At 38.6% G+C, this 23,370-nt stretch overlaps 2 protein-coding genes and 1 long non-coding RNA gene across 5 annotated transcripts in view; 1 reads left to right on the top strand and 2 right to left on the bottom strand.

The window, feature by feature from the left end:
- The window catches only part of LOC105842530 (inositol-trisphosphate 3-kinase homolog), a 98,486-nt gene extending 88,289 nt beyond the window's left edge, over positions 1 to 10,197 (bottom strand). Inside the window, exons 1-3 of one of the 2 annotated variants that reach the window (XM_038013488.2) lie at positions 8,846 to 10,197; positions 6,902 to 7,006; positions 6,285 to 6,353 (exon numbers count right to left, since the gene is read on the bottom strand). In XM_038013488.2, coding sequence (XP_037869416.1) covers positions 6,285 to 6,353; positions 6,902 to 7,006; positions 8,846 to 8,926 — 255 coding nt within the window. In that variant the 5' untranslated portion in view covers positions 8,927 to 10,197. The remainder of the gene's footprint in view (positions 1 to 6,284; positions 6,354 to 6,901; positions 7,007 to 8,845) is intronic. The other variant, XM_038013489.2, reaches the window with a different exon arrangement.
- LOC134199508 (uncharacterized) overlaps positions 1 to 16,130 on the top strand; it is a 61,479-nt gene extending 45,349 nt beyond the window's left edge. The window contains exon 3 of the long non-coding RNA XR_009974022.1: positions 16,019 to 16,130. This is a non-coding gene — a long non-coding RNA (uncharacterized LOC134199508). The remainder of the gene's footprint in view (positions 1 to 16,018) is intronic.
- Positions 10,286 to 23,370, bottom strand: part of LOC101742116 (rotatin) — a 48,079-nt gene continuing 34,994 nt past the window's right edge. Inside the window, exons 26-33 of one of the 2 annotated variants that reach the window (XM_012694025.4) lie at positions 21,170 to 21,334; positions 20,016 to 20,285; positions 19,099 to 19,277; positions 18,527 to 18,728; positions 17,074 to 17,252; positions 16,017 to 16,263; positions 12,905 to 13,008; positions 10,286 to 10,720 (exon numbers count right to left, since the gene is read on the bottom strand). In XM_012694025.4, coding sequence (XP_012549479.1) covers positions 10,577 to 10,720; positions 12,905 to 13,008; positions 16,017 to 16,263; positions 17,074 to 17,252; positions 18,527 to 18,728; positions 19,099 to 19,277; positions 20,016 to 20,285; positions 21,170 to 21,334 — 1,490 coding nt within the window. In that variant the 3' untranslated portion in view covers positions 10,286 to 10,576. The remainder of the gene's footprint in view (positions 10,721 to 12,904; positions 13,009 to 16,016; positions 16,264 to 17,073; positions 17,253 to 18,526; positions 18,729 to 19,098; positions 19,278 to 20,015; positions 20,286 to 21,169; positions 21,335 to 23,370) is intronic. The other variant, XM_012694024.4, reaches the window with a different exon arrangement.

Here is a 23,370-nt window from a genome sequence, read left to right as displayed (position 1 = left end):
ATGAATGGATTGTAAAGTAATATGTCCATGATTTCAGTGAGATTTTTTACAATAAACAAATGATAATAACTTTGCTATTTAAAGGTATTATGAGATTTTTCCGTCACATATATGATAATAATGTCTTCCCTAATATGCCCTTAAAATTTTTGTACTAGTTATAAAATAATGGTGTATATATAAAAATGAATTGCTGTTCGTTATTCTCGCTCAAACTCGAGAACGGCTGGACCGATTTGGCTAATTTTGGTCTTGAATTATTTCAATCAAAATAACAATTTTGCTTTCCCTTTGATGTGTCCCCCGTCGGACGGATTCCTTTTGTTTGTTTTAAGTTTATTTTATACAAAAGTTTGGGTGTTTTATTTATCTATTGAGACACTACGAAGTCTGCCGGGTCAGCTAGTTTTGTAATCAAAATAAATATGTATTATATTCAGTACAAAATAACCTGACATTAAGAATTCTACGGGATCAATAAACTACGGGGGCGCCCGGTCATTTGAGCACCAGGCATCCAACGTTGTCATCTCACAGGTCAAACAAATCTGACGTTTCATAACTTATGTATGCTTGTCTGGACCCACAGCGATGTATATTTTATCAGATACGTCATCGAAGGTAAGTGAATGACATCAAATACCTTCTATACAAGTACTTTTGTTCGCTCACCTTTCTTAAGTGATTCCCATTAAATAATCCAGACATAGTACATTGAAAATGAAGTTGACAAAATTAAGTGAAAATCCACAAAATATTTTGTTTGATAAATAGGTGTCCCACGCGTTTCATATTGGTTATTGGTAAAATTTAAGGTCTGCGAAAACATTTGATATGACATATATCAAAACTGCCACAAAATCAAAATTTGGCTTTGTCGTTTTTCTTTCTGTTTGGATGATGGTTTTTTCTTTCTTTCAGTTCTTTTTTTTAATTTTACCTATGATTAGGTACATAATCTAAAAGTATTTTTTTTTATTGCTTAGATCCGTTGGACGAGCTCACGGCCTAAGTACCTGGTTTTAAGCGGTTACCGGAGCCCATAGACATCTACAACGTAAATGCCGCCACCCATCTTGAGATAAGAGTTCTAAGGTCACAGTATAGTTACAACGGCTGCCCCACCCTTCAAACCGAAATGCATTACTACTTCACGGCAGAAATAGGCAGGGTGATGGTACCTACCCAAAAAGGGGGCACGGAGCGGGCCTCGGGGCAAACCCCACTGCACGGGCAGCAGCTCCCTGCCACACAGGGCAGGGGTGGAATATATGCAAGACGGGATAAGGGGGGGCTGTTCGTAGCGTGCTCAGCACACTCGCATCGACAAAAATATAAAAATATATACATATATATAATACGATGGGCTTGATATTACGACGCACCCCTGCGCCGGCTGCTGTCCTCTGCTTCTTTTTTTTTTTTCGCTTTCTACTTCAACTACAGACTAACTAAAGCTAACTACACTAATATTTACAAAAGCAGATAGACAACAGTCAGCAAATGTTCCGGGGCCCGCCACCGGACCCAGGCCGCGGCACTAGTTAGGCGCTCACCCGCTCAGGGCTCCCCAGAAGGGGAAGACCGTCGCGAGGATGAACCGAATAAAATAACACTCTCCTGACGGGGGAGTGGTCCACCCACGGGGGTGGTTGAAATGGGTCCCCATAGGGGGCAGCCCAACAATGTGGGGGGAAAATGACGAGTGTGGACAACTCAGTCCCATGGAGGCACTCATTATGAGCACTCCCATATCACTCCGATTAAGCCGACTATCTTACCATAGCCGGGGGTTCCAGTAGCTCCCTTGGTAGCGCCCGACCATCAGGTGGCCTAGCGTGCAAGGTAGCTAAATTGTAGATATGCTCGTGGGGTTCACCGTCAGCCCGCTCGTAAAGATTACGAGCTAGCCTTCGGATGAACTCCTCGAGCGACTCCACATCCAGATCCCGGGCGATTACGTCATTTCTGACGTAACGCCCTGACCCAACTATCGTGCGAAGAGCCAGATTCTGCTGGGCCTGTAACTTCACCCACGTGACCTGCGGGATGAGGTGATACCAGGCCGCAGCTGCGTACGTGATACGGGAACGAACATACGTCTTGTAAATGCCGAGCCTAGTCCTGATCGGCAACCTGGAGGCCAACACCGGCCGGAGGAGAGCCTTCGCACAGCGAGCAGCCGCCCGCGCCGATTGTGCGTGGGCGGTCATTCTCAAACTCCGGTCGATATTGACCCCCAGGTAGCGGATGCTGGGCCTAAACTCGACATTGACGCCACGAAGACTGAGCTGTCCTGGGATGACTGTTGTGCGGACCGGACCAAGAGAATAGTCTTCCCCACGTTGACCGCGACCCTCCATCGGTCCAGCTACTGGGGCAGTAGGTCCAATAGCCTCTGCATCCTCGAAGTGGCCGCAGAGGGGAAGTTTGAGGACGCGAAGTGGGCGCTGTCGTCGGCAAATAGCGCCAACTTCACGTCGGCTTCCCACTCTCGGAGGTTGCCCTCGAGAGTGGGGATGTCGTTAGTATAGAGAGCGTAGAACGGCACCTATCCGTGCGGACTGACAAGAATTCCTACCACCAGTAAATCCGAGAAAGTACTTAGAGGGTAAATAGCATTCAAATTCCAATGCTATTTCAAATTCAATAATAGACTAAATTAAATAAGGCTTAAAAGGGGAATGAAAAGAGCATTTAATTGTAGGTAACTTGTCGATGAAAACTCTCTCAATTAATCACAATCTTCTAAAGATTTAATATTAACTTTATTTGATAAAAGACTCACAACTGGTATTATTACTTTCTCTGAATTATCTATTATAAAATACAGTGAAACATTAGTTAAGTCAGATATTTTAAAAAATTGAAATTTTAGAGAATTTTTAAAAAGTCAAATAAGAAAAACAAGCTATCAACGAACTTAGCAATTCTAATATACTTACTCCATAGTAATATATGTACAACGAAAATAATTTTAATGTGCAATTATTCAGTCACGTGCAATTCAACAAATAGAACATCCAGAACGGTATTGTCGTGTGGGTATCGCGGGTATCGAAAAACGTGAAAGACGCCGCATGCGCCCGGTCGTTCCCGGTCACTCACCGACCATGCGCACGATCTTTCCAGAATGTATTCAAAATTCAAAGACAGCGTGACGAACAGAATACATCAATATTAATAGACCCTTTCCAACAGACTACTTAGATATACTACTATAAAATTTAATCATTCTACTTGAGTTACTGACTGGTTTTAAAAGTTTAATTTAAACATCATTCTTCGGTATTCATTTGAAATGTAGACTATTGGTTAAAATATCCGATAATTACTTTCAGTAGTGCGACTGTCTGGTATACCGAGGTTTAATGGAGACGTAACAATTTGTACAATCAAATACATGACTTAGTCCGGGCTTTGGGCCCGGGTTGTCCAGAGGCCCAAATCGCGCCCCCGTAACAAGACACAAGGACCCCACAAAATACGTGACTAACGCGTGTTCATGGACCAATTCGACGATATAGTAATAATCATCAGTCTACACACAATCTAGACATAGGCTATAGACTGGTGGTAGGACCTCTTGTGAGTCCGCACGGGTAGGTACCACCACCCTGGCTATTTCTGCCGTGAAGCAGTAATGTGTTTCGGTTTGAAGGGTGGGGCAGCCGTCGTAACTATGCTGAGACCTTAGAACTTATATCTCAAGGTGGGTGGCGCATTTACGTCGTAGATGTCTATGGGCTCCGGTAACCACTTAACACCAGGTGGGCTGTGAGCTCGTCCACCCATATAAGCAATAAAAAAAAAGGGTTCTCGCAACACTTTAATTAAAAAAAATTAAAATCGTATTGTTAAAATTCAAACAGCAATTAAAAGTGGACGTGCATGGGATTTTTTTAAACCCCCAGGACTAAGACGGCAATCTTGTTTGTTTCTGCCACGAAGTATTTACACAATCCGCTTTAATGCAAGCAATTAAAATCTTCGACTTTTATCTCAAAGTGGGTGATGGTATTAATATTGTTATATCTATGAGCTCCTGTAGTCATTTAACCCTAAGGTCCGTGTCTCTGGTCCTCCTTTGGAATAAATAAAATGCCAAAATAATTTTCTTTGATGAATTCTCATAGTCGCGTTATCCAACGTGCGTACGTGTTGTGTCATTGTCCTTTTCCAAGGATGATAAAATAGAATTTGGTTTCATTTATACATTAGTCCGTATAGATGATTGTCAGTTCTGCGTAGAATATCATCTTCTTCGGAAACGTTACCCTTTCTTAATTAGGAACAAAACACTTTTAAGTATTATACAATTATGCTATGTCTAAAGCTTTGTCCAGGCAATGCGCTTCCAGGTCTTTGGTTCTAAGACCTGGAAGCGCATTGCCTGGAGGGCGGTCGTCGGAAGCATGGGCGACCTAACAGGTCCTACTGCAATTACAGCGTCAGCGCAACCACGACCACTCTGACAAGAGTGTCCGACTGAGAAGAAGAAGAAAACTTTGTTCTTTTCTGCAAAGCAATCGGCGTTAATAAATAGCAATTTGTCATTTCAGTGCCTCTAATCTCATCAGTATTTAAATAAGGATATAAATCGAATCGTTTGCATTAAATGAAAAAAAAGGTAGGTACATTTATGTTGTGTACGATTGTCTGTAATGGGATTCCCATATTTGAATAGAAAAAAAAACGCGCTCATTCGTTAAACAAACCGTCTTAAATCACAGAAGTTGACGAACTTTTAAACATGCAACTAGACACGCAATCTCAATTATTAACAGTTTTATGTCTCTACTGTTAGTTCTTATAAAGAGTATCAATCTACGTGAAAACTACTTGTATTTTACAAGGTAACACTAATTGAGCTAGCTAGCTTCATTTACCAACTGGCTATTGGACCACAAAAGCACCAATAATTAAAGATAATATTGACGAGGTTGAGATTTCGATTGTATTTTGGTTACTGCTATTTTGTTTTTCAAACCAGAATTCTGGTGCTGCTGTCCGCCTCAAAGTACACCGCAATACATTTTCTCTGTTCAGTAATATACAAAAAAATTTGAGGACCAGATTTAAAGAAAATATTATTTTTATAAATAAACATTACAATGTGGGAAATCCCAAGTTTCCACAAATATTTAAACAATCGTGCGTCAAAAGGGTACTCGAATACAATACGCTTAAAATAAGGACATAGCTAACTAATATTTACAAATAAAAGAGCTTTGTGTGGAAATACATAATAAGTATTTACTTTTGTTTGAAACACGAACCTAGTCCCAATTGTACGTTCTGGTAATATTTTAAGTTTACGTGAAGCTACATATTTATACGAATCGAGTGATTATGGCCTTACGTAAATACATCACAATTCTTTTTTTTTCTCTAATTTGAATCTTCAATCTCTAAATTGTTAGGAAATTCATAATGTACAAGAAAAAGTAAACTTACTAAAGATCCTACTAGTACCTACATAAACTACAGAAAAATCCAGGACAAGAGTGGCAGTGTTAATAAATATGTGATTTATTTAATAAGCCGCCATGATGTTTAATGTATTTAATCTTTTGAAGATCATTTTGACCTATTCAAATTCATTATTATGATTTTCAAACTATTTCCAAATATAATCAAAAACAGAAATGACTGTAACCATAAGCGATATGGCCTTTATTGGCGTAATAAGAAGTTTATAATTAACTTAATCTCTGGACATTTCTCTGCGGGTAGATGCAAATCAATTTTAAATCACAAAATTGTATTTTTTATGTGGCCAAGAAACAAATATACCTTATTCAACCTTTACTTAATCCGTAGATCTGAATATGCGTGGTGTTAAGTGGTTACTGGAGCCCATAGACATCTACAACGTAAATGCGCCACCCACCTTGAGATACAAGTTCTAAGGTCTCAGTATAGTTACAACGGCTGCCCCACCCTTGAAACCGAAACGCATTACTGCTTCACGACAGATATAGGCAGGGCGGTAGTACCTGCCCGTCCGGACTCACAAGAGATCCTACCACCAGTAAAATGTAACACCAGTAATATAATAACATTAATATTGTATTTTACGCTTCACGATTGACGTGAAGCGACGTACACCAGCTGCCTTCGAATTTGATTTAACGTTTATGAAATACGAATTCAATAAGAGTGAATGCACGAAAACAGAATGTTTCATATACACGTTTATCACATCAAAATAAATAAAAAAAACAGACAAAGTAAGTTTATAAACACGTTAAAGTTCATAATATTTATTTCTAAACCCTTACCTTGTTTTTTGCTCTATTAAGTTCTTTCTTGTGCTTTTCTTTTCGTATAACTTTGATGGAATTGCGAAACTGAAAAAAAAAACACCTAATTATAAAATTTTATTTCGCACTAAAAGGAAAACCTTATAACACACTTTTGTTAGCTTGATACGTATGTTGTTTCTTTGTATGTAAGAGAATATTTGAACGTCATTTCCACAGACTTCAAGACTTAACTTGAAAATTAGCACACGCATCAAGGACTGATGACCTTCGCTAGAAGTAATAGTGTTCTGTGCTGATGACAATACAATAATTCTATAACTTCGTTCTAATACGCTGACCAGTATCAACCGGATAAAAAAGACGAAATTAATTAATGGTTTGCTATTGAAGGGTGTTTTTTTGTTGTTTTTAGGCTACATATATTTTTTTTGGTTGACAACTGTTTGGATAATGAATGAATACATAGCAAAAATTTTAAAAGGTTACAGAACCGATGTTCTTTCTTTATATCAGCTATGTTATATTAGAACGCATAGCAGTGTAACTTTTGTGCACGCGCTAGGATTTAAAAATCCTTTGTCCAAATCCATAGTACTTATATGTGACCGAACTATTTCAAAGGCTCAACTTACCGCACAGTTGAAACAACTAAACAGTGAGACACGCGTCCCTTCTTCGCCGACTGACCTCGAGATTTCGTGGACCTCACACACGCTGCAGTTAACTGGAATCTGAAACTAACAACTTTACTATCATATCTGAGGCCAGAAGATCTTATATTATAAATAAGTAGTATGGCTTTATTGGTATTAGAAGATATAGTTCCAGGAATCCAGCCTAGCCTCGTGTTAACATTAAATATCCGTTGTAGTAATATTCTCGCTTTACTGTATAAAATCTAGTTGATACAAAATTTAGATCACCCTCTAATTACTAGCTTGAATCTGTTATTAAAACAAAACATAAATCGGATTAAAAATATCGATATCTATGTTTTCCTCAAGAGTATTTTAATCAAAGATTGAACACGTTTTTTTGTCAAAAAGTATCGGTTATAGCGCTTTGAATTTTCGCATCTGTGTGACGCATATTGCATATGGTAGACGTCATGGCCTAAAGGACGAGGTGTCGTATGCTATATCGAACGATGCGATGCGGGAGTTAAACCCAATATACATTAATTCTAAAAAAATATGAGATTTTTCCACGATGCGAAAATAACATTGAATAATAAAACATAAAGCTGCCAAAATTTATGAACTCTGGTATTACGTCAAAAGGTTGTATTATGAGATTAGTAAGACCTATTCTACCTACCTTCTATTCTATCTTATTACTATACGCATACCCTAAATCTGTCTGTCTGTACAAGGTGCATTATATAACTTTAATTATAACCACTGAGATGTCAAGTCCTATGCGCAATAAAATAGGTATCGGGATCCACGACCATCTTCCGATACGGAGACCCTATGATTTCGCCTAGATCGGAGGTCTCTCCAAACTTGTGACAAGGATCATTGGACTTATTGCAGAGACTCAATTCGCGGTAACCCAAGAGCACGCAATGTAGTTGATATTTGATTTGGATCGACTGCCTCATTCACGTCGACATATCCCTTGCCTCTAATTGCAAAGCGGCCAGTCAACTTGTGGTTGGCGGTATTAGTATTCTGGCGGTACCGAAATGACATCCGTAAATAGAATACGGTATAGGTAATACCTTCTACAACGTAAAGTTCATTGACGTACCTATATCTAATTTAACAGCAAAATCTAATTATTTACCAAGTATAATGGGATTTCATCGTTCTTGTATGTTTACAATTAAGTTATAAAAGTTATATAAAATTTATACGTATAAATAATTTTGGGGATTCGTTTTGTACATACAAAAATATTTCCCCTGTTTAGTCCCTCAATAAGCAACGAGTATTTTGATACCATTACGATCCATATCTAGTTTCGATTAGAGCTGCAGTTGTCCTTTTCGTGCACTGTTCGGTTGGTTAGAAAATTGAAAGAGACAGCAACAGATATTTTTAAAGCTATTCCTCAAAAATTTCAGCATAATTGTGCTTCCTCAATTCGCATCATTTCGTTAAACACTAAACATGCAGCAAAATGCTTCTAACACATTAAACTAGGTTTGTTACTTGCATATCGTTACAATTTTATAGCCTTGATAATAAAATAACGCGTTGTGGCGCCCAAGCTGCATGTTTCGAAAAAACTACGACCTTGTTATGTAGCTATAAAATTTTCGTTAATTGTTATTATTATTGTTGCGTTGTTGTGTATAGGTAGGTATATGAATATCGAACTTCCACACATACCTACATAACATTTGTCTTGCCTCTGATCAAAACTGCTCTTATTTGATGGCGATAATAGCTTAGTTTGATTCTAAACTGTGATAATAGTGCGATGTTTTGTGAAGTTGAATGTACTGGTGCATGGCGTCGCGACCTTGTCGATGCACAAGTGGCAACGCGCGCCGCAGTCATCCGGCGCGATTACGTCGTCTGGCCGGTTCTGGCTCGTCACCCGCACCGTATCGCAGTTACCATACTCACATTCGCATTAGGCGCCGCTCCGTCACTCGTGTAAACAGCAGAGTAGCTCTCCGGCGGGAAGCTGAATTGCAACGAAGACATCCCTGTCGTTTTACGACGCACATACACTAACAAGAAATCACCGTCACAATATTTTGCTAAGAAATGTACATTCACGATCGGTTCGCCGATGCATTCTCCTGTACTAACACCACGAAGACACAAGCGCGAACGGGCAGACCGGGACACGTGAACTCACTGAAACGAGGCGCGCCGGCGCCCTCACAAACGCGGATTATCAAGTTTTATGACGTTAATGAGTAATGCAAACTTCCCATACATACAAATTGATATTGGTCGCCGTGTGCGCCGATTGTGCGCTATCGACAGTATACGTTATCGCGAAACCGGCCTCCTTGCGACTGGTCCAACGAGTCGTGTATTTGTTGTCAGTTTAACACTGGGGACTGTGGGTACGCGGTGCTCCTTCCATTATTTCATACATATGTACCCACACAATGTTCAATAAATAAACAATTGACGTTGCTACAGATGGAATTAGCATCGAGGCATCATGAATACGCAATGGGCGTGATGAATCCTTCAAATAAAAATGATTTTTATATACTCGCACATGTTAGAATAAATTTGATCGTAGACGCTTAAGCAAAGTTACCAATATTTATTTAGCGTGCGTTATCAACATCATTCAAAAACACATGTAGAGATTTGGGTTACAGAAATTTGATAAAAAAACACTAGTCATACGAAATCACCATCTGCTATCTATTAAATGTATAAAAATGTTAATTTGTTAATAGTAGTCGCGTATCACTCGGTGTCTGTGATTAAAACTTCCTTTGGAGTGTAAACTAGCCTATATAGTTGTCGTGGCCGGTGCAATCGTATCAAGCGATGCAACGGTGTTCGAATCCCGCAGGCGGATACCAAAAAATATTTTTCTAGTAAAATACGTACTTAACAATTATTCACGATTGACTTCCACGGTGAAGGAACAACATCGTGTAATAAAAATCCAATCCGCAAAATGATAATTTGCGTAATTATTAGTGGTAGGACATCTTGAGTCCGCACGGGTAGGTACCACCACCCTGCTTATTTCTACCGTGTAAAAGTAATGTGTTTTGGTTTGAAGGTAGGAGCAGCCGTTGTACTGTTAAAACTGAGACTTAGAACTTATGTCTCGAGGTGGGTTAACCACTTAACACCAGGTGAGCCGTGAGCTCGCCCACACACCTAAACAATAAAAATAAAACAATAATTGACTTTTAACTCAGTCGAATAAACATAAATAAACACACAAAATTTTCCTAAATAAAAGATATAATAATATGAGATGACTCGAATTAGAGTTAAAGTTTTAAGCATACTAAAGATAATTTGATAAAACAATAAAATAGTTAATATATAAAATAATTAAGGATTAAATGAAACTCCAAATTTATTATAAATTATTATTTCACTGAAACGTCTCTAAAAAAACATTTTCAATAACATGCTTTATATTTCCAAATTTATATTATTTTATATACCAGAATACAATCATTACCAGATAATCACAATCACATATTCATCTTGAACAACTAACTAAAGTAAAAAAAAAAATTCTTCAATAAGAGCAATCGCAAAAACAGTCTTTAGATTTCGGTTAAGTTTCAAACATTTCAAATAAAAATTCGTTTTCTTTTTCCCTGTTATTATAAAAACTATGTATGAAGTTTGTATTTATTATCACGTGGCTTGTAAGACGGTGTTGGTGTAGGTCAGCAGTTGCAGCGCTCGCATAGAGGCGGCATCGGACTGGTGTCGCTGCAGCCGCTGCAAGGCAGAGTGCACGGCCGCCGGTATACCAGCACTGCGCAACAACAACTTGGCCTAAACAATATTTTCAATATTAGCTTATAATCAAATCAAACCATTGTAAACGAAACGCTACAACACAACGACGACTTTAACAAAATATGTTACGAAAATTATAAATCACAGATTATTTTATTTAAATACTAGCTGACCCAGCAGACTTCGCAGTGCCTCAATCGATAAAAAAAAAGACCCTAAACTTTTGTAAAAAATAAACTTAAAACAAACAAAATTGTTATTTTTATTTAATTCCGAGCATTTTCATATTTATCACCTTTTAAACCTTCTCTGGACTTCCACAAATAATTCAAGACCAAAATTAGCTAAATCGGTCCAGCCGTTCTCGAGTTTTAGCGAGACTAACGAACAGCAACTCATTTATATATATAGATAGATAGATAGATAGATAGATAATGTGAAAAGAAGCAGATATTAGAATGACTAAAAACTTATAAAACTGATAAAAAATTACAAAAGTACTTAAATTAACGCTAATCATCCCGTAACGTATGTGTACGACGGCGTCTTTCATTTCAAATCATTCACAAAAACACAATCACGATTCTCTTATGCAAAGATCATACGAACGTTATGCTGTTTTGTTTATGTAATTATTATTACTATTTCACACTTAACCATTCAACTTAGAATTTTATTATTTAAGTGTTCTATGACAATCAAACTAAAGCTTAAAGCTAGCAAAGTAGGTAATCAACTGAATTGAATATTTTTACTTGTAAGTTAGTGATGTTTATAAATATGTTCAAGAGCATCCTCCATGCAAATAGTAGATTAAGTAGTGTAATAAGTTGTAAATTGTTTAGTGTTTATTGTAAGTAGAATTACTTTCATAACATTATAAATTAGATTAGTTTTGGTTATCATATTTTATTTTATCCTATAGTTGTAAGGAACATTGTGGACTTAGGACATTTATTTTTTCTCCTACCTACGCCGAAAGTTCGGTTTTCCTCTCGCTCTACAGGGAAGAAAGTCTAACTTTTCCTCCCGCTGTAGAGGGAAGAAAGTGTAACTTTTTCTCCCTAGGTACTGACAAGTGCGCATGCGCGTTAGTGCCTACGTCTGCTCTCACGCACCTAAAATTCTCCGCCAATGTTGTGCTCGGGTAATTTGCAATATTGTGTTTAGTGTAAAAGTGAAATAAACAAAAGCCAATAAAATTTAATAGTGAAGTATGGCCCTGGCATAGTCGACGTTCATGAGTGACGGTAACCACTCACCACCAGGTTTGCCGTCTTATCGTCTGCCTACAAAAACAAAACAAAACAAGAAAAATCGCCCATATCTTTCGATTCAAATGGACAAACGACGCCCAGAAACATGGGTACAGCAACCATCCGTTTTATGTTAACATGAAGACTGCAGATTCAGTTCTCGCACGTGGCACAAAGAACTAGACAGAACCATGCTGACGGTCATGAACTATACGCTATAAATACGATCCAATAAGACCGATAAAGGTATTTAAGCTCTAAACAGTATGTAAAATTTTTCGAGATGAAATTTTAAAACGTCTGTAATGTACGATATATTCAATGAATCTCTGTGTACCGTCAGCTGTGAATATCTCTAAGCGCTGCATGAAACTATTAAGCACGTTTTGACGTTTGAAGATTCAGATATTATGATGACATCCGTGGTCTAAGTGATTCGAAACGTCTGAATGAATATGAATGAACGAAACGATATGAATGAACTAAATCCAAAAATGAGCCAAATTAAATTTAAAATAGCCGCACCAGGATCAACTATAATATCCTCTGTTCAACTTGTTTAATGGAAAAAAACCAACAAATATTTTGTTCACAATTAATTTTAGTATTGATTTAGCGTGGAATGTATGTACGTGTAGAGTGAATATTTGTTATGTAATTATTGAATTTTCTAAATAATTTGTATTTACTCGCTACATCTACGAGTTGTCGAGTATCGAGTCAAATTCGAATTAACCCATAGACACAGCCCACTGAGTTTCTCGCCGGATCTTCTCAGTGAGTCGCGATTCCGATCCGGTGGTAGATTCTGCGAAGCACTGCTCTTGCTAGGGCCAGCGTTAGCAAATTCGCTCAGGTTGAGCCCGTGAGCTCACCTATCCGTCCGGGCGTAGCTGGAATAGCCTCTATCGAATAGGTAGGGGGAAAAAGCAGTTCTCTCTGTAAAGGCGTGCGATGTGCGTACCTTGTGGTTGTTGGCGGCGAGTGCCCAGACGGCGCGCGCGGCGCTGACCACGTCCCCGACATCTCCCGCCAACAGCGACCCCGACAGGAGCTCCAGCAGATCAGCTGTCACACAATTAATTGCTATTTCAATATTAAAAACCTCATAAACGAACGAATGAAGTAAACTATGTATGTATATTGAGATTTTTAATGTTATTTCATGTCCTCAAAAACACAAAAGTCTGATCAACTCGTTACTGACCGATTTTCGGATTCGGTAAACAATTAGTTTGAAAAATACATAAAATCTATCGTGCTAGCAATCAATGCAATATGATTTTACAAGAAAATAGATTCGGGCTTTTTATGTCGACAGTGAAAAGTTCGTTCCTGTCATTTTTTCTTAAGTAAAACTTCTTATGCTTTTTCGTCGTTGTAGCCTAAAGGATAAGAAGCATGGCGCAGTCGCATCGAGCGATGCAAGTGTGCCGGTATTTGAATCCCGCAGGCAGGTACCATATTATCTAATAATATGCATACATATTATATTATTTATATAAAGGATTTTTTTTTAATTTTTTTTTTACTTATGTAGACGAGCTTACAGCCCACCTGGTGTGTGCTGGGTGGTTATTTTTATTTAATTCTGAGCATTTTCATATTTATCTACCTTTTAAACCTTCTCTGGACTTCCACAAATAATTCAAGACCAAAATTAGCCAAATCGGTCCAGCCGTTCTCGAGTTTTAGCGAGACTAACGAACAGCAATTCATTTTTATATATATAGAAGAACAAGATAGAAGATGTTGTCGAAACGCAAATAAATAATAATTGAAAAGTTTAAAATTGTTCTATAATAGTGACTACCAATTAGGAAAAGGTCTCTTAATTCCCATACAACATTGAAACAGAGCCTCTGAATATCAATATATTTAATTTGCCAAAAATTCGTATATTACTGTGAAAAATAGCACACGTAGGACCGGTCATTTAAAACGTCAACACACTGTATTGTTGCTCGATATTTTACTAACACATTAGCGTCAGTTCGAATGTTTCGTTACACATTGTGTCGGTGAACATAACAATTTATTTGCAAATTTAGTAGGTAGTAATTTTACAAAACTAGTTTACGTCATTCGAAGATATTTTACAATTCGACACAACAATGCGCGAATGTATTTGTTCGCTTCCTACTTCCTACGATTCACAACAGAAAATATTCTTCATTAACTTACGAATCCAATTGAATATGCAATTTCGAAAAGGGCACATGTCGCATATTTTGTCAAATACGTTTTTTCATATGCATGTAGTTTTGAGGCTTACCTACACCCATTTTATAATAATTCCAGTTATTTTCAATTGCTAATTAACACTAAAATATATCTCAAAAGTTAATATTTTAAATTTTACACTACCTTAGAAAATAATCAGTTTTTTCATTCCCTGAATATTTTACATTTTCAGAGATGTGCCCTTTTCGAAATTGCATATTCAATTATTTTAAATACAATGTTTTCCGACTTTTCGTTTCAAGCGCAGCTAATCGAGTAAAATTAAACACCAATTGGCATCTAAAATGCTGGAATAACTTTTCCAACAACGCAAAGAAGTCCAGGCAAGACCCGGACAAATACTTATGCTTTGAAAAGCACAAGATCCGCCTCTGGTGGAGTACGGTGCCCATCTCTGGGCTGGGACTCCTAAATTTTGAATAATCCCATTCCTACAGATTGAAACCTCTTCTAGGTCTGCGAAGGGACTTCTATTCTCTCCCTTCAAGTCAAGTTATGGGGAGTATTCAGCAGCAAGAAAAAGGTTTGACTTTGCCATGACATAGCGGATGTGCATGTGCGACGGTAAGCAGTCACCATCGGGTGCGTCATATGCTCGTTTGCCTACAATATTAGTAACGGTGGGTCGTGAGAGCGTCATGAAAAATATATATGATAAAATACATTCTAATTACGTGGTTTAATATAAATCCTGATTAATATCCTCAAATCCTCATACTGGAATGGAGACTTACTTAATATTACAGCTTACAGGTTTTATACCTTACAAAGTTTATCTTTCATTTTATTACCTAAGAAGTATAATATTTTAAGCTATTGCATAGCTTTTTACGCGGGCCTTAAGCGCGGCGACCGAATCATGAAATTCCGTAACGAAAAAAATCTTACACCCCTCACTCCGCCTACCATGTAGCTCGCGTTCAACACATTCACACGTTACACGTCCTTACGGATCCATCAGATCCAATAACCTTTGCATTAGATGCCTTCAGCTCTAATACTAGGGGCAGGCTTAGGGACCCCGGTAACCGTACTCGTCGAACTCGACAAAGAGGTCGACGTGCAACCTAACCCATGCATCAGCCCGCTGAGTTTCTCGCCGGATCTTCTCAGCGGGTCGCGATTCCGATCCGGTAGTAGATTCATTCGCGAAACAATTGCTCTTGAGTTGTTAGGTCTCCTTCGGAGGCGCTCGGGCAGCTGTTAGCAAATCCCACCCCTCTTGGCTGAGCCTTTGCTCGCCCACCTGTCCTGGTGAAACTGGAAAGGCCTTCGGGCCACCAGTAAACTTTCAATCATAAAAAAAAAAAAAAAAAAAAACATTCACACGTTGCGCTTGTGTAGTGTTTGTGAATAAGCGCGTGGCGTGACGTCCGTCACACTGCATGCGCATCATGAAAAGTCTGCCCATCTCTCTCTCGCGCGGTCTAGCTTATGAGTGTGAAGGGCACAGTTAATGTTTTGCTTTTATTAATGTTTAATATAGCGTGGTCTTGTTTTATTATTATTTTAATATTAAATTATCATTGTCTAATTATAATTGCATAAGTTAATAAAAAATGCTATGCAATAGCTTTACTGCGGCAGTTCCCGAGTGCCACACTTTTTTTTTTATCGCCATATATTTGGTCAGACGAGCTCAACGACGTCCGCCATCCGCACATCTTGAGACGTGAGATCACTTTCAAAAATATAATACGGCTGTCCTACTCCTTAGACAGGAGGACACGATAGCTTCGGGGCAGAAATCAAGTAGGACAGTGGTACACACTCTGCGGGCTGACAACATACAAAACAACCACTAAAATTATTAATAATGTAATTTAACTTACAGGACTGCAGAAAAGCAACGCGATGATAATGCGCCCCGTGAGCTAGAGCGGGCATGAGCTTAGCTCGCAGCGGCGGCGGCAGCGCGCACATGGCGGCGCGCGGCGCCAGCGCCCCGAGCACGGCCGCCGCGCCGTCCGCGTGCCGAGACAGCGTCTCCACGAACCCGGCCCACGCGTCCGCCGCCCCGCACGCGCCGCGGACGCGCTCTCGGACGCACATTCTGTACACCGAACTCAACACGTCGCTCTGAATAACAAAGAATACGCATAAAAACATATCAGAATAAAACACCCTTTTTTATTTTTTATTGATGCACCAAACAAATTACAATCATTACAGTAGGTACATATTAGCTAAATCGTACAAGTAGTACCTAAATCTAATCTGGATTGCAATCTAAATGGTATAGTAATATGCACGCAGCAAAATAGTATTAATGTACATAGCTTTGGCTATTGAAAACAAAATTACAAATAACTAGCGACCCGCCCTCGCTTCGCTTCGGAAACATAAAAACACAAATGAAACCAAAAAAATAAAATAAAATAAAAAAGTAGCCTATGTTCATTGGGGACAATGTCGGCTTCTAATGGAAAAAGAATTTTTCAAATCGGTCCAGTAGTTTCGGAGCCTATTCGAAACAAACAAACAAATCTTTCCTCTTTATAATATTAGTATAGAAAATTAAAATTACGAATTCCAGGAAAAAACGGTATCCACATAAATAGACAACAATACAACCAACCCAAACATTATATTGATAACTAGCCATTGTTTGAATTTTTTTAATTTTTTTATTTATTTACTACCCTTATATTATCTACAAGACGAAGGCAGCCATCGAATTGATTATACAGAAAATAGAACAGCCGTGATGAACAGTTCAACTATTTAATTGTATACTTATTAATTATACAGTACAAATATTTCAATTTCCGCAGTCCCGAGCGACTATCGAGAATACTGCACAAATGTTCAATCATTCAAATCTTAAAAATTCTACAACTGAGAATTCATAAAAATAATACCCGGGAAAAAGAAGAAAAATCTATTTACCTTTATAATGATAGTTCGGCAGTGGTGATGGTGTAGGCAATTCCTCAACGTATTTAAAGCGAGTAGCAGCAGCGAGTCGGCCCTAGTGCGCGACTGCAGCGCCGCCTCGCGGGCCGCCAGCGCACACACCTCGCTCGTCAGGTTGCGGCCGCTCACGCACGTGCACATCGATGAATAGGCTGATCAAAACGATCACATTATCATTAAAAAAAAATTAGACACGTTTTGTCACCTGTGCACAGTAAGGGGTTCTGTAGTCCAGATTAACGTTCATGATCTATACTAATATTATACAGCTGAAGAGTTTGTTTGTTTGAACGCGCTAATCTCAGGAACTATGGTCCGATTTGAAAAATTCTTTCAGTGTTAGACAGCCCATTTATTGAAGAAGGCTATAGGTTATATAACATCACGCTAAGATCAATACAAGCGAAGCACCAATAAAGAATGTGTCAAAATCGGGGTTTTTGTCCCTTTTGAGAGCTTCCGCTGCATGCGCTGCAAAAACGGTTAAAGTTTCGCTAAAATAATGTATGACAGAATTGTTCCCCTTTAAAAGATCTAAAAAAAAGTCCGCGACAGCATATGTCTATATGTTAAGGTTGGCTCACTATAACGTTTTTTATGCTAACCAAATTTGTTCGAAAATAAAGCATTATTTGTGAACTATTCCACGCGAACGAAGTCGCGGGCAAAAGCTATTAGATATAAAAATGCAGTAATATAAACTATACCATATCTCAAAAATCACACATTCCAATATGAAAACAACAGTTTGAAAACAGTTTTTCCTATTTTTATTTTGTTTAAAATTTTAATAAAATTCGAATACTTCAATTTAATTTGTACATACAAAACATACTTTTTAACGCAAAACAAAACAGGCACTGGCTTTTAATTTTTTATTATTTTATTGCTTAGATGGGTGGACGAGCTGATGGGCTATCTGGACTTAAATGGTCGCCGGTGCTCATAGTCATCAATACAGCAAATGCCGCCATCCACCTTGAGACATGAGTTCCAAGTCTAAATTATTACAGTACGGCTTCTCCACGATAAAACCGAAACGCCTTAACTGCTTCACGGCAGAAATATTCAGGGTAGTGGTACCTATCCGTGCGGGCTCAGAAGACGCCCTTACAGCAGTAATTACGAAGCGTATAATTTTTGCGGGTTCGATTTTTGTTACACGATGTTATTACTTCATCGTGGAAGATATTCACGAAAATTTATTAAGTATGTATTTCAATTTCGAACATCTTATCCTTTAGTTAGGCCATTATGACTTTAAAATTATCCCATTTGTATACATTGTTCTAGTATGAACCTACTATGAAATATAGCGGTTCCAATTTTGCTCAATAGCTACAGAACCCGTAAGCAACAATATATTATTGTTTTACAACGAATAAAAGAAAACAAGATTATTCAGTTACATTATAAAATACTGCACCTTTTTCACAATCGTTCGTAAACGTGTAAAGCAAATGCATGACTGCCTGGCGTAGTTGGTCAGTCATCATACACCAGGGCCAGAGCTTGTTGAGCGACAGCGCTATGTTATCCTCCGCGAAACTTATCTTGGCAGCAGGACAATTTACCATCAAACAATCGACGCTGGTGAGCACCCAGTACAACGTGCATAGAACGGGATTCTAAAACAAACAAAAAAAAAACGTTTACTGGGGGTAGGAAATCTTGTGAGTCCGCACGGGTAGGTACCACCACCCTGCCTATTTCTGCCGCGAAGCAATAATGCATTTCGGTTTGAAGGGCGGAGCAGCCGTTTTACTGTCTAAAGTGAGATCTTACAACTCATGTCTCAAAGGTGGGTGGCGGCGTTTACGTTGTAGATCTCTATGGGCTCCGGTAAACACTTAACACCAGGTGGACCGTGAGCTCGTCCACTCATCTCAGCAATAAATAAATAAAACAATTTGATAAACAGTTACATTGATTACATTTGATAAACATGTGCCTTATAAAAAAAGGTACAATTGCACAACATTGGCAATGATCTCTCACGTTATTAGCATTGCGGATGACATCAGCCGGCTTCCCTTGTACCGAGAGATGGTCGCGCGCCGCCTGCAACATTTCGAGTAACACCTTCGGCAGGTGGCGGTGCACGCCGAATTCACGGCTTCGCGGACTGACGGCTAGCACTGATGATAGGCATGACGATATATTCACCCATTGTTCGTCTGAAAGAAAAAAAGAGTCAGAATGAAAAATTTTGTGAAGCATTTTTTATCTCTCAGCTCATGGACGTGTACTGCTAGACACAAGCCACCCCCATGGCTCGCTACAGCCACGTCTTGCGGTGCCTGCATGTAGCGGATTTCCGTGATATTCATCAGGTTGTCGTTGCTCCTTGTCTACCCACGCCAAAGTTGCACTCGGGGACTACCACGGTAAAGCTATTGCATCGCATTTTTTATCAACTCATGCAATTATAATTAGACAATAATAATTAAATATTAAAAAAGTAATAAAATAAGACCAAAACATTAACAAACGCAAAACATTAACTGTCCCCTTCATAAGCTAAACCGCGCGAGTGAGATGGGCAGACTTTTCATGATGCGCATGCAGTGCGACGTCACGCCACGCGCTTATTCACAAACACTACACAAGCACAACGTGTGAATGTGTTGAACGCGAACTACACGGTAGGCGGAGTAGGGGGTGTTAGGTTTTATTTTCGTTACAGAATTTCTTGATTCGGTCGCCGCGCTCAAAGCCCACGATAAAAGCTATGCAATAGCTTAATAACACTCCCCATCTCCTTCCGTGAATATGGTAAAAGGCGACTTAAGCATTCTCCACAGAACGGGCAGGAGCGTCGTCTGAGTCTTATAATAGCACACCGCCATTAAACATTTCGAGGAACATATATACTCGTATATAATTATATTAAATTAGCGTCGAATCCTACTCACTTTGACTAGCCAAATGCTTTTTATTGTCCAGCAAAATTTTCCGATACAGGTTTACAAGTATTTTACACAACTCCTCGGCCATGTATTCGGGTACACAATCATCGGGCCCGCCGTCGCCGTCGCCGACACTCCCCGTTTTGTTCACAAGGGAAGACTTCACATTATCATAGAAATCTACGATGGACAGATCATTCGTTTTATCAACGTGCTTCTCGCGGCCAATCGACTGAACGAGTTGTGCCAGACAACACAAGGCCGCGTCTCGAAATTCTGAAAATTAAATACTGTGACTTAACTTAATGATCTATATAATAGTGTTATGTTATTTTGGTGCTCTAAGGCATTTTTATCTCTTTATCATCGTGCCAGTCGCCTGTGATGCGGACCGCCGCTGTCGCTGAGTTCGTGCATAATTTCGAGAAAGCATTGTTGGTGTAAGGTGTAGTCTGACCGCGATGCCCACTGAGTTTCTCGACGGTTCTTCTCAGTGTATCGCGATTCCTGTTCGGTAGCGGATTCTGCGTAGCACTGCTCTTGGTAGGGCTAGTGTGTAGCTAGAATAACCCCTTAGGTTATCAGCGAATAGGTAGGAATATATAGGAGTATATAGATATTCTTCTTCAAACGAAAATAGTAGTTTGTTTTCTTAAGACCTAGCTCACGGCCCACCTCGTGTCAATTGTTACATATAGACATCACAACGTGAATACCGCCACCCATATATAATTACCAAAATATTAACGATTTGTATTACTGTATTATACTTTCACGGTAGACGCCATTCGTGAATATTATGTATGTATTTCTCACAGTATTTTCTTACGATTGCGTTGATAATAGACATAGTTATAATTACTCTTAATCTAAAGTTTTTACTAACGGACTGTTGATTGTCTGTGACCAATAAAACCTAAAAGTATTCGACGCGTAGGAAACAATATAATGATGGAAAATAAAGTGGAGATTACGTCATGTATTTTAGTAGAAAAATTGATTGGGTTTTGAACACCGGCACTGTCGCATTACTCGATACGAGTACATCGGGCTTCTTATCCTTTAGTCCAGGACGTCAAAAATAAATTTAAAGTTTTTAAATTCAATTATCAACAACATTTGATTTCAACATTTTTATAGATTATATATATTAAACCAACCTGTCTCATTGCTTTGCAGAGCTTGTTGTATCAAAACTAGTAAAGAAGTCAGTAACTCTCTCTGTTCAGTCCACAAGCTGCGGATTACAGTTCGCTCTTTCAACAACGAAGCCAACAGCAGCAATCCCTGGGACCGCGCGAATATGCAATCGCCTTCCACGTGTTCTGTAAACAAAAAATATGCCATACATATAATGAAGTAAACTACAAAAACTTTGCGACTTTTTTGTTGCATTTTTATCATCAGCTAAGACGAGCAAACGAGGTCACGGTCCGTAAATTACACTATAAAGCATTTAGAAGTTTATAAACCTTTAAAGCCGAAGTGTATGTAGTATATATCTACAGCTACGTAGACCGTACCAAGTGACAAAGACTTAAGACTTACTTTTTCCACATTTAAAACATAAAAACTTGCATAGATCGATATGGCCGAATCACGCAGCAAACGTTTTAAACTACCCGTCATACGTTCAATATTTTTGATTTGAAGCAAATATACCTATTACATAGTATGATTTATTCTAGAAGTTTCTAAACGCCGAAAGAAGACATCAGTAAACATGAATCATATCTAATGATAAAACAGGTCATCGCGATGCGAACGGATCGGCTGATAACTATCTATCTTGTAAGTGCAACAACAAAGCTACATATATATATGATTATATCCTATTGACGTATCTGTACGTGCTCGTTAGCACAGATCTTTAAAATAATACTTCTATGGGTGTACCGTAGACGGTTTCAAAAACGATGACTGCTAAGTGCGTAGTGCGAGTTTTTTAACGTTCTCGATCGCGTAAAAGTTAACTCAAATTTGTATGGAGTTGAAACGTTTGCCTACTTTTGCCGCTAGGGGCGCTGTTCCGACTGCATACAAATTTGAGTTAACTTTTACGATGTCGAGAACGTTAAAAAAACTCCCACTAAGCACACTGGTAGTACTGTTGATTTCTGTCACGAAAGCACTAAAAATAACGTTAATTCTCACCAATGCTTTTTGTTTTTCATTTTTAGCGCAATCTATTTCAATTGCAAATCAGATGATGCGTGCGGTCGATATCCTAAAGCGACACTTTCAAACGACCGCCGGTTACCTTCGCCTAAGATTGCGAATATATGAATGATAAACTTAAGGAAATGATAAATATTTATGTTCAATATAACCAATTGATATTATTATAGGTTTACTTTCGACTAGCATTTTTGCGTTCTGTTTTATCCATAACACCGAGAATCCCAATTTGAGTCCGGATGAACCGAATGGAAATATCTAGGAGCTTTGTCCGAAGCTAAAACTATGAATAGAATAAGGCTTTAGAGTATTTTCTTGAATTTTCACGAGTCGTAGACATAATTACAGTTAACTTTACAGTTTTAAATTTTTTTTATTGCTTATATGGGTGGACGAGCTCACAACCCACCTGGTGTTAAGTGGTTACTGGAGCCCATAGACATCCACAATGTAAATGCGCCACACACCTTGAGATATCAGTTCTAAGGTCTCAGTATAGTTATAACGGCTGCCCCACCCTTCAAACCGAAACGCATTACTGCTTCACGGCAGAAATAGGCAGGGTGGTGGTACCTACCCGTGCGGACTCACAAGATCCTACCACCAGTAATTACGCAAATTATAATTTTGCGGGTTTGATTTTTATTACACGATGTTATTCCTTCATCGTGGAAGTCAATCGTGAACATTTGTTAAGTACGTATTTCATTAGAAAAATTGGTACCTGCCAGCGGGATTCGAACACCGGTGCATCGCTCGATACGAATGCACCGGACGTCTTATCCTTTAGGCCACGACGACTACAGATCACGAACCGACCGGTCGTAAACTTCTGATATAATACTATGAAAATAATAAACGTGAGATTAAACCGTAAAACTAGTTTAATAGTATTAAATATGTTTATGTATACTTTAATGTCAGTCTCGCATTAAATTCCCTGTTAAAAGCACGCGTCTATTTTTCACCAAATAATTTCTTACAGTTCCAAGAGCGATTCCCGTAAGCCGCACACATTGTACACGAAATGATATAATTTCTTACAAAGTCTTACGTCACCTTAAGAATGGTTATGTAGATAATCATAATTGTTGTTTCTGATAATAAGTACTTAATGAAAAACCAAGTGGTATTTTATCGACAAATCATTCAGATATAAAGTATCATCTGATAATAACGTGTT

Source organism: Bombyx mori, chromosome 10, assembly GCF_030269925.1.
Source record: "Bombyx mori chromosome 10, ASM3026992v2".
Lineage (NCBI taxonomy): Eukaryota > Metazoa > Arthropoda > Insecta > Lepidoptera > Bombycidae > Bombyx > Bombyx mori.
The sequence above is the reverse complement of the archived record's forward strand: the minus strand, read 5'-3'. Positions and strand labels throughout refer to the sequence as shown.